General features: G+C 38.2%; 1 protein-coding gene across 3 annotated transcripts; it reads left to right on the top strand.

Annotated features, from left to right (window-relative positions):
• Positions 1 to 3,120: 3,120 nt before the first annotated feature.
• On the top strand, positions 3,121 to 10,970 carry LOC112288251 (fatty acyl-CoA reductase 2, chloroplastic). Of its 3 annotated transcripts, XM_090254404.1 has the most exons (12): positions 3,125 to 3,472; positions 4,034 to 5,479; positions 5,670 to 5,773; positions 6,195 to 6,394; positions 6,638 to 6,738; positions 7,034 to 7,268; positions 7,434 to 7,595; positions 7,698 to 7,779; positions 8,000 to 8,266; positions 8,561 to 8,691; positions 9,424 to 9,603; positions 10,271 to 10,970. In XM_090254404.1, exons 2-11 carry the CDS (start codon positions 4,453 to 4,455, stop codon positions 9,587 to 9,589), a joined length of 2,475 nt encoding a protein of 824 aa, XP_090110530.1. In that variant the 5' UTR covers positions 3,125 to 3,472; positions 4,034 to 4,452; the 3' UTR covers positions 9,590 to 9,603; positions 10,271 to 10,970. The 3 variants fall into 3 exon arrangements, with proteins under 3 accessions (XP_024388030.1, XP_090110530.1, XP_024388031.1); XM_024532262.3 differs by lacking the exon at positions 10,271 to 10,970 and having other exon boundaries at positions 3,121 to 3,472; positions 4,050 to 5,479; positions 9,424 to 10,172; XM_024532263.3 differs by lacking the exon at positions 10,271 to 10,970 and having other exon boundaries at positions 9,424 to 10,172.
• Positions 10,971 to 12,236: the final 1,266 nt, after the last annotated feature.

Below are 12,236 nucleotides of genomic sequence, written 5' to 3'. Positions count from 1 at the left end.
GTCCTCAATCCATAAGCCTTGTATGGTGTTGGATATCCTTTGGCCATCTATCTCTATCATTCCATATCCCCTTGGTACCTCATTCATCAATCAGTCATGCTTATTTCACATTCCTTTTAGTGTGTGTGTGTGTGTGTGAATGCACATGATTGTGTGCATTTTCATTTTGGAATGTGTTATTCTGTATCTTGGTTCTTTGTTTTTTTCTCTTTCTGCTTCTGAAATGTGCATGTGAGGCTTTCTTTTCAAGAAGATACTTTGAGTGATATTTTGAGTGATGTTTTGGTTTTTTCATACATTGACACCAGATTTTATTTTTTATTTTTTATTTTTTATAACCAACTCAGTGTTTCTTAATATGTGGCATTTTATTGTAATTTTATAAAAAATCTTTAAAATAAATTTTGATATTATTAAATTTGTTGTTGCTGATCTATCTAAAATGAAAAAGTTGCATAAAAAACAAGTTTGCATTTAGGTGATTTAAAGTTTGTGATGAAAAAAAAAAGAAGCATATATCTATATATATATATACAAACATACATACAATTTTTTTTGAAGAATAAAATATAATCAAAAAATGTGTAAACAAGTACATCTATGATACTATAAGTAGGATATCAAAGGCAAACTTTGCCAATTTTGTGTTATGTTGAATGAACACCCTGTCACCATTATTGAATGCAATCTAGTTTTAAATATGATTTTATAATTAAAAAAATATTTTCATTGCTGAAGTAATAATAGGAATACAAGGAAATCTTCTCATGAGCATTATTTAATGCCAATTAAGTCTCAAGACACTTCTGTGTGAGTACAACCACCCCCTTCGGCTTATAAATATGGAAGTTATCAGTAGTAAATCCTCAAATATTGTAACATTACCAAGTATTTTCACCAAAATATCAATAACTATTACAGACCAGTGATTCTATATATACTACCTTTTTCTTAAAATAGATACACAATCAACAATCAATTTTAATTTCTTGTATCATGCATTCCAAAACATCAAATTATAAGTATAGTTTCAGTATAGGTGGATAAATTTTACTCATATATAATACATTACAATTTCAGCATTTAATTGTATGACCTAATCATAACTACTCCAGCAATCAACACGCATAACAAATCTCAAAAAAAAAAAAAAAACAAAACAAAACAACAACAACAACAACTTTTAGGATAAGAATGGTAACACCAGAATAATCCCTTTAGAAACATTTTTATTACTAACTAAAATCCAATAGACTTTGTAAGAGGTTGGGTACTTTTATGAAAATCCATAGAAGTAAAAGTAAAATATTACTTATTATTGTGGGATTTTTTCACAAAAATAAAAAGAAATTAATGAGATGTGATAGAACACTTGATTGTTTGATTGATTTGTAAAGAAAGCAGTTTGAAAAAATTATTCAAATGGATAATGTTTTCTTTACACTGTTTTGAGTGAGCTTTTGGTACATATGAAACTTGGATTTTGAACAAAACACTTTTCACACTTATACAAAAATAAATAAATGAATAAATAAAAGGTTGAAACCCATTTTTGAGCCATTCTAGAACATTGGAGTTTGGATAGGCAACTAATTACGTCATCTAGTATGCCAATTAAGGAAAAATAACTAAGTCTCAATTCCTTCTTTTGCAAAAATAAAAAATAAAAAAATAAACACCAAGTTGGTAAAAGAAATAAAAGAGTTATGGCTTAGTATCATATTTTAATAAATGACTGATGTTCGCTTTCACATCTACCAAAGATTCAAAGAATGAGGGATAAGAGTATGCACTATTTCTACCTACAAGATGGACTATTACCAACCTTGGTTTTCAACAACATCCTTGACTTTTACTTACAAAAAACTTCTTGAAAACGGTTTGCTATTAGTTAATATGGTTCAACTTTGGACTATCATCTCTATTTTTTGATCAAATTTTCATGATTTTTTAATATTAATTCCATAAGAATTTGTCAAAAAATAAAATAAAATAGTGTTCATACTGAATAAAGATGTTTAAAGTATGTTTTTATAGTATTTTGATCAAATAGTGAAGAAAAATTTAAACAAGATTTGAAAAAAAGATAAATTACAAATTACACAACAAAATTAGAAAAATATTGCATTTGTAAAATCATCTTAACAAATAGAATGTTTCTAAATATAAATTATAATAAAATTTCTATTTTACCAAGTATAAATCTAATTATACCACAATATTAGAGCCAATGTTGTAAAATCTAAGCATTATTATATAATAAGAAATAAAAATCAATGTTACAAGAATTTAAACTTAATCTCTTCTAAACAAATTTATTAGTAAACCTTTGGTAAGAACAAAAACACAATGTGAAAACACTACAATAGTCCATTAAAAAAACAAATGTATAAATCAATGCTAAATAATCATACATGTTTTACGAAAAAACCCCCCCAAAAAATAAACTCAAAATTAAACCCAAAAAGTGAGCACAACTTTGCAAGGAAAAGACAAAGGAAATAGAAATAGGAACTTAGGTTTAGAAAATCCCGCGGTCATGAAGGAGGAAGATGGGGAAAAGAAAAGGTAAAGGAAGGAAAAGAAACGGAGGAAGAGCAAGAGTAGGAAAGGATGGATCGAAGTCGGGAAAGAAAGAAAGGGAGAGCAGATCTTTTACGGAGGGGGGGACTTGGGGGAGGGATGAAGGTTGGCGGGTCTTGAGGGAGGGATGGGGGGAATTGTCAGAGAGAGGTTAGTCGTGCCTCAACGATCTATTAGTGCATGAGCTTCCCCCAAATGGATGAATCTAACTTCAAGGGTCCTTCTTCAACTGGCGGCTAATTAAGTCCCCCCCCCCCCCCCCCAGTCCCTCAGTCCCTGCCTCCTGCGCACTCTCACTGGGCATCATGTGATGCATGGCACCATTATGTTTACTCTGAGAAGATACGGCGATGGGTACAGGCGGTAGAAGGCACGGTGATGGGTCGGGGGAGCGACCGAGGCAGGTTGGTAGGTGGGTAAGGAGTGATGAAGCCGCTGGAAAGTGGGCACTGAAAGGGAGAGCTGGGACTGGGGAAACAACTATCCCGCCGTGGCTTCAAATGCCAATGCCAATAGCGGGAGCGATGGCATTGGATGGTCCTCGCCTGGATTTATCATGAAACTTTGCAGCTCGCGCTCGACGCATTGAATTGTGTATTCACACCCTCTGCCCTGGTCGTCTGCTTGCACAGAACCCCTCGGGTCTGTTGTCGTCCGCTCAGCCTGCCGTTGCCACGCCATTTGCGTCTGCTGCTGCAACTACCACCATAACTAGCACCAACAACCGAGGAGGCCCTGCATTTCCGAGTGCTTGATTTTTGAGTAGTGAAGTGATGCTATCTATTGTCAGCGAGGGTGTGCCGCAGAGCTAGTTGTTGGAAGCAGCTGGAGAGACTCGGGCGTTTGCTGCATGTTGATGTTGCTGGTTGTTAGTTCGGGTGGAGGAAAGGTAAATTTGGATCCAGACATGAGCGAGAGAGTGGGAGAGGGGGACTGTGAGTGGAACGGCGGCTTGTTGAGGTGGACATCGAGCACCTGAAGAGTTGTTAGGAAATAGTAGCACTGGCCCGGTTTAGCTTTGAGCTGTTTGTTGCCCGCCTCAGTCGAAAAGAAGTGCAGATGATGAGTACCAGTGTGAGTGTGTGGCATTGGTGTGAAGGATAGGGTAGTAAGAGAGATAGGGAGAGACAGAGATTCCTGAGACTGCGAGTATAGTTCTGTAAGACGAGGGATACAGAAAGTGGCTCCCTGGTTCGTGGTGACCTCGAAAAAGCTGCATGTTAACTGATGGTTGTGGTAATCTAGTGGTCAATGTTTAGATTCTTATGTGTATCGGAGTGATTGTACTGAGTAGGGGTTGTGGTTTGCAATTTATAGACGGGCTGGCGTGAAATGCGCTGCAGGTAAGCGAGAGAAGGTATTATCTGAGTTGAGGTACCAAGCTGGTGAAAGTTAGAGTTAGATTAATGTCGTCAATGTTGGAAAGAACACGCGAATGACATTCACTCAGGTTGGTGTATGAACAGGTACGAGCTGAGCATGTGGAGGTTAAGCTGCCAGCATCCTAGACCTTTTCCGATCTGTAGAGCCTCAACGACCGTCAGCGTTGGCACATAGAAATATTCAGCCTCTGGGATTGTTGTAGAAGTTCCAGCTATTTGCCACTTTCGTTTCCATATTCTAAGTGGATTTCTCAAATTAGGAGGTCTAGTTCTTGCTCAGCGCTGGTGCACACTTATAGAGGCAATTGCATGCACTTAAAGGCAGCGGTACAATTTCGCACTGCCACGCATTGTCTATTTACGGTCTTGTGGATGATAGGTTGATGGTAGTTGGTGCACGCTCACAAGAGATTTTCGAGTGATTAACTGGACAGGTCTCTAAAAAGGTAAAATTATAATTCAGTGAAGGAGTAATACATTCCTCTAAATGGAAGCAGCGTGGAAAGCTCCTGTGTCAGTTATGAATTGCAGCTCGACCCTTTCGCATCACTTGAACTCGGTTAAGACAAGGATCTCAGAATGCCGCTTAGCAGGTGAACTCGGACGCCAACATCTGGCATGCAAAACTAAGACAATCTCATTGAAGCGCCTGAAATCGATTAAGAGAGGAGGTCAGCTTTGGAGCCTCGATTTTCACAGTGAAGGTACGGCAGGTGTTGAGGATTCTCTTCCCAATAAGAGTAACACTGATGTTAGAAAAGTCCCTGTGGAAATGGCTGCGAATGATGGTCACCGTAGCAATTTAAACGGATTCCCCATTGATTCGAAAGACGTTGACAAGGGAGATGCAGTGAATGGTGACGTGGCAAATGAGGTTTGCCACACGTTTTCTGGTGACGCAAGCTGTCCAGTGGTGTACACTTCTGTCCATGGAGTCTCTAGAAAAGGATCGACAAATGGGAGCACTGTGAGAAAAACTTCACGAACTGACTCCGCGAATGGACGTGCGACCTTCTCTGGTGTTTCGCCACTTAATGGATCAACCAACGGTTCTGTGGGGAACGGTGATTCAATTTGTGCTGGACAGGGGGACGCGGTCAACGTACGTTCTACCTATGGAACGCTTTTAAATGGTAGTTCCGTAAAACATTTGTCGAAGAATGGAACTCTTAATGAATACTCCAAGACTACCTCTGCTGACAATTCCGTTACCAAGGTTCCAGAATTGGAGAGGCTTGTTCAAGCTCCCTTGAACGCGCCTTCGGAACAGGTTGACAACGAAGCTGCGGTGGATCGCGTCCACCAATTAGAGGATCCATTGGTGCTAGCTTTGGGTTTGACGCCCGTTAAGCCGGAAACCACAGCTACCGTCGCAAATGATGTAGGTCAGCGCGTGGGCAATGCTGCAGTCGAGAAATTCAGGGATGCTGGAGCTGGTGGTGGACTGGGCATAGTGGAATTTCTGAAGGGGAAAAATCTCCTTGTTACAGGAGCAACGGGATTCTTGGCAAAGGGTACTAATTCTCGTATCTAATTCTCCTTTCTGCTCAATTATGTATCAGAGTCTTCCACGCGAAAGCTTGGCTCCGCTAGAATCACACGATCTTTCTCTTGTCATTTTTTTGGTGTTGCTTCACCCGAAGTATAGCTCATGACAAGCCACTTGTCTCTCTGCTCACGGACTCCATCATTCTTTGCATACAGTCATGGTGGAGAAGATTTTGAGAGTCCAACCCGACGTTGGACAACTGTACCTGCTCATCCAACCACAGAAAGACGTCACAGTCGAGGAGAGACTCAAGAATAATGTAAGTGTGCTCTCTTCGCTTGCGCATGTCCTCCGTTAATGGTTATATCAAGCTGATTTCATTTAAAATTAGGTGGATATGGGATTAAAAAAAATGAAAAAATGAAAAAAATATCATCTCGGATTCGGTCCTGATGTAATTTTCACTTAGCCAAGTGAAACCACAACAGCAATGAATCGTGATGATCGCCACAGACGCATAGAGGAGTCCTTGGTCTAGTCCTTGAGTACACACGGGTGTCTATGCGAAGGAATTAAGAAATATGGACCAAATAATAGTTCAATACAATTCATTAGTAGCGCTTCAACGGAATAAGTGAAATGCCTGCCCTAGCACTTGTGTGAATTGTAGTTCTTGTGGAGTTTATAACTCAGAGTTTCCAAGAATGTCAATTTAACACAATTTTGGGAACAATTTGTAGGTTATCAATTCTCCGCTGTTTAAAGTGCTCAAGCAGATCTACGGAGATGACTACGAGGAATTTATGAATAAAAAGCTTACCGCAGTCAGCGGCACCATTTCCACTGACGGTCTTGGGATCGAAAATATTGTGTCGGAGGATATTTCCAAACAAGTACAAGTTATAGTAAATTCAGCAGCGATAACCACTTTCGATGAGAGGTAAAGAAGGGAAAACTTCCAACATCAGGTCGGTGTCTTGCCATTGATATTTGGTGTCCGCTCTGCGTGTAGTAGAAACGGTGCTATCATCAGGTGGATTATTCTAAGACACTTGTTATGTGCATAGTTTCAGACTTGATAACTTGTGAACCGTCTGGTTCTTTCAAATTCTGCAATTTGTGTCTTAAGCATCAGTCCCATCCATGTTAATTTATTCATAAATATGATCATTGTCATCCGCAGGTACGATATCGCACTGAACGTCAACACACAGGGTCCTCGACGCATCATCGAATTCGCAAGGGGCTGCCCCAATTTGCAACTCTTCCTCCACATCTCCACTGGTAAGGCAAATCCATTCAATTGATTTGTACGCGGTCTTCTAAATAAAGAAGATGTGATGTCCTCAATCCACTTGTGCATCTGATCTATAAATTTCACTGACTGGAAGTTTCCGACACTGTGCTACCGGAAATTCTACAATCAGATGTTTTCCATAAATTCAACATTCCACTTAATATTGTCATTTTTGAAGCACATTGGCAGCCTAAAAAAATCTGTTTCATCTACTTCTTCGCATCGTTGTGGGCTTGGGTTAGGGGAAGTTTAATGTTCTGTTCATTCATCTCCTAATTGCAGCGTTCGTTAACGGCCAAAGGCAGGGCGCCACTCCTGAGAAGCCTTTTAAGATGGGTGACAGCATCGCCAAGGAGATGTCCCATGACCGCATTCCAGAGCTCAACGTTGCAGCCGAGCTTGAGCTCTGTGCGAAAACGTTACAAGATGCGACGGCTGAAGTGAGCCTAACTAACTTATCAGCGGACAAGAAGCTGCAAGTTGTGGGCAAAAAAATGAAAGAGTTGGGCATGACTAGGTAAATTTCTTCAGAAATTTTGAAAATACATCTGGCACCCGCACTATTGGTTCAGTTAAATGTGTGTGCTGATGATTTGCTCCCCGACATGATCCAAGACGTGGATCATCACAAGTTTTCATCAGGGTCTCGTGCTAAAGTCCCTACCTTGGCAATCTCTTGCAGAGCTAAACTTTTTGGGTGGCAAGATACATATGTCTTCTCAAAGGCTATGGGTGAAATGCTGGTTGAATCTCTACGTGGTAATATGCCAGTGGTTGTCTTACGACCTAGTGTGGTGGAGAGCACGCTCTCTCAACCTTTTCCCGGTTGGATGGAAGGACTTCGGTAAGTCCAGATCTTGGAGAGAAAGAGTAACAATTTTTGAAAATAAATAGCACACTAATCGAATTTAAACGGATATTTTAACAACTTGACTCCTGTCTGCAGAATGATGGATCCTATTGTGGTGGCTTATGCGAAAGGTCAGATGACTGGGTTCCTTGCAGATCCTCGAGGGGTATTGGACGTGGTTAGTATCTCATTGCATGACTCGTACAGTTTTGAAATGTATTAAATATCTTTGCTGCAAGAATTTTGTCATGAGATTGTTGTGAGATCAATGGAGAGTTAGTGTACCTGTATATTTTAGGTGCTGAGCATATTTGGACGGCCTCAATATGTCCTTTGAAGTATGTTAGCTCAATCTACTTCATCACCCCATTTTAAGAAATTGTAATATGTTTGAACAGATCCCAGCCGACTTAGTTGTCAATGCCCTTTTGGCAGCCATGACGAAACATGCTCAAACACCACGACTTAAAGTGTATCAAGTGGCATCGTCTGTGGTGAATCCTATGAGTTTCAACATTTTGGCAGATGTATCACTGGAGCTGTTTACAAAAGATCCCATGATGGACAAAAATGGCCAACCGATAAGAGTTCAGCGAATGAATTTTGTGCAAAGCATGACTGCATTTAACCTTTACTTGTGGTTTGTCTATCAGCTACCTCTGAAGGTACGCCCTGCATGTACAACCTGTGTTTTTTCAAGACTGGCAAGCGTGTGTAGTGTTGGTGCTGGTCTAACACCCGAAAGCCCTGAGTCAGTTTGGAAGGCTTTTGCGAATGTTCTGAATGAGATTCTCCGACTTGGGTCTCATAATGTGTTGTAAATTTGAATGAAGGAATGGCACTTTACGACAATTTAATGCAGCATTAGACCCTCTTTGTATTCTGTTGTGATCGACTGTGTATTTTATATATAGAGAGACCTATGTTACAAAACTTAATAAACCTTTGCTCTCGTGCAGCTGTCAAAGCTGTTTCCTTGGCAGAGAAAGGGGAAGTCATTTGCAAGGCAGGAACTCATTGTTAAAAAAACACTTGAGCAATTTAAGTACTTAGCATATATTTACAAACCTTATACGTTCTATTCTGGCAGGTATGTGCTGTTCTTTCACACTTGATATGCTATTCTATTTTTCTATAGTTTACGGTCTCTTTTGTAGTGTTTACAACATGCACTAGCGTCAATAGAGTCTACGATGAGCTCATGGACTTAGTGGACTCTCTGCAGTAGCAACTGTCATCCTGTATGTTATGAGTGAGTCCAACCGCTAGATGAATTGTGATTATTCACCGTGAATGACAAACAAGAATTATAAAGTGAAAGAAATTGAACTTCGTAATCATTCACCAGTTATTTTGATTTTCCTATGTGTAACATATGTACTAAAGTAAATGATAAGAATTCAATCATCGTTCTGCCTTTTAAGATTAAGTTAGGTAATTCGTTGTAGGATAACAGGATAAATTATAATGAATTATATGCTAGAGGTTATCGGATTCATCTCCTCATAGTATGAATATTTTAGATTCATCCTCGTATTAACTGAGATATATATATATATATATATATATATAGATAATTGTTTTTCGTTATTCGTTTCTCTTGAAAGAAAGGTTTTTAAAACTCTCAAAAAGGCATGCATATTGGACCGATACCTTCGTACTTGCCAAGACACACTTAACGATGGTTTTCAGATTTCATGATGGAGAACATGAGATTTACCGCCCTTGAGCCCTCGTAATGTGCAATTACAGTTTGCCCTTATGAAGGCTGTAAAGAGTTCAACCTGTTTAATTGAGAGTTATCCTTGCGTGTTTTATCCAGGTTCGGAATAGAGAACACTGAATCTCTGTTGAAGGAGCTGTCCGAGGAAGAACTCGAATCGTTTGCTTTCAATGTTCGACAAATCGACTGGGCAGATTACCTCTATAATATCCATATTCCTGGATTGCGTAATTATGTGCTGAAAGGACGTGGAACAACAAACTGAAGCTGAAAATGCAGGTCAGGCCCAGAATGGTGTGCTGATTGTTTAGATCGTAGACAGGAGACTCAGGTTGATATGTACGGAATACTATAGATTGAAATTCATCCCCTTGGAAGTGTCTCTAATGCATGAGGCCATCCCCTTCCTCAATAACTTTATAAGCTAGAGCCACTGCCTAGAAACTGTCAACAATGTGGTATGAGGTCCCATGAAATTAGAGACTTGCAGCCTCGCTGCGAAAGCAATCGGAGCAAAGCTTTGGAGGTGCCAGCTTGGTGATAATCATAAACCTTAGTTTGCACTATATATATATATCTATATATATATATCTATATATATATATCTATATATATATGTATCATCTATATATATACATATATATAGATATAGATATCCCAGTTATGTGGGTGTGAATGGAAGGAGATATCAGAATCTCTACTCTAGGGTTCAAGTCCTCCAGCAGGAAGTCCGCTTGCCCTCTGTAAATTGGTAGGTAGGGGTGAGACGACTTTTGTCAGACCAGCTCAATAATTACCTTTCAAATTGGAAAGTAGCAGCTGTACTTTTGAACAGCTATTTTATACGAGTTCGAGGGTGATTGCGATGCCCATTGTTGAGCCCAGTCTCACAATCTCGTTGCGTAACCATACTGCACTTACAATGCTAATGATGACGATGTTCCAGAGAGGGTGGACACAGTCATTGTCAATGCAGGCATCCTGAGCTCTCTGGTCCAGTTGTCCCCCCTAATGCAACTTGGAGCTTGTTGACGATATTGCTGAGCTGGTTCGTGACTCCCAATTCCATCTCCAAGAGGATTATTGGAGGCCATCATGATCGTACCGTCGTCCAGTGAGGAAGGGAGAGCGAGAGCTGTGGTGGACTTCTCTGTGGATTGATTTGGTTTCCAACGCGTCGCCTACTATCCCCTTGTTCATGCAGGAGGCAGTTCTACTCTTAGCTAGCAAGAATTCATGGTGAAAACGTAATGCCGATAAGAAGATTCGAAAGAAGCTCATGCGTCGTTAAAACATGTCTGAAATTAATTGCAATGTGCAGGTTTGATAGGACTCATTCATAGTTGATTGTGTAGTTTGGTTGTTTATATGTGTGTACATTTATGTATTTCTCTCTCAAGTGTCTATAGATAGATGGATAGATCCCTTCTCCAATATACAGGTGTGAGACATTATTTTATTTTTGTTAATATTTCAGATATGTTAAAATATAAGTTTGATATAAGATGGATTAGTAGGAATGAAGACGTGGAATTAGATGAAATTTCAAAACATTACGAAAACATCAATATAGAGGAACTTGCCACCAATATCTTAAAAGAGACAAATTTGCCTTTGTATAATGAAATCCAATTATATTTTGTTGTGTTGTATTTGCCTTTTAATTGTGTTAATTTTGACTTGTGATAATGTTAAAATTATGTAAAGTAACTAGATAAACTGAATGATGTTCACAAATTGTCGATGATTGATTTGGTAGAAGTGGATACAAAGTAAACTATTGGGTATATTTCTGATGGAATGAAACAATGAAAATGAAAACATGTTTCTTTCCACAGATAAATAAACATGTACACCTAAACACATATACGTATATATAATCACCATTAACATAATTTTTTCTACCTTTGTTGAGTTATTTCTCTTTGCTGAAATTTTTAAGATGAAGTAAATCAAGCAATTGAAAAGAATGTAACTATTTTGTGTAATTTGCACAAATCTCATTTCATGATGATATCTTACAGTGAAAATAAATGATTAAAAGGAAATGTAGATTGTGATTGCAAGTTGTGAAAAGAATGCATGTATTCAATACAAATACTATTCAAACTCACATGCCGATTTAGAGCTTATACAAAAAAGCCTGAAGTCACTTTTTACCCAAAAAAACAAAAAAAAAAAAAAAAACTTTTCGTATGAATTTTCACGAAGTAACTCATTCTGTAATTATACCATTAGAAGTATAAGTATTCGATGTAATAAAATTCTAGACGTGTGCATGTACCTATATATATATATATATATATATATCTACATACATATAGTTGGCTATTTTGATGTATCAAAGTATTTTTATACAGATGCAATGTTGTTAAATAATATGAAAACAACACGTTAGGTACTATCTAGCTTTCTCAAAAATAATTATGTGGGTTTTAGATATCGTTTTTTTTTTTTTTTTTTTTTTTTTTGTGTGTGTTATATTTTGTACAAAAAATATAAAATATTAAGAAATTGACTCTTCCAATAAGTCTGTATATTCCTCAGCTTGCTTTGTGTATGAAATACAATATATGATTATTTTTCACAGTTATTTGATGAGTAATATATATAAATGTGTGTGTGTGTATGTGTGTTTGTGTGTAATTACTTCCAATGATTTTGCATAAATAAATTCGAATAAATAGAATCCACAATCTTTTTTTCAAATAGGTAAAAAATTCAATACAGTCTACTGAAAAACTAATACGTGTCAAGTTGACATGAATCAATTAAACATAACTTCCTTTAGAATGTACAAATAGAAAACATCAACTCCAACAAAAACATTGAAAGCATGGTTCTGCAGGACAACCGGACTATTTATCCGACTGAGAACCGGATTCGTGCAGCTAGGTATTGAAGACCCTGCT

Source organism: Physcomitrium patens, chromosome 11, assembly GCF_059467195.1.
Source record: "Physcomitrium patens ecotype Gransden chromosome 11, ASM5946719v1, whole genome shotgun sequence".
Classification (NCBI taxonomy): Eukaryota; Viridiplantae; Streptophyta; class Bryopsida; order Funariales; family Funariaceae; genus Physcomitrium; species Physcomitrium patens.
This window is presented reverse-complemented; position numbering and strand designations above follow the sequence as displayed.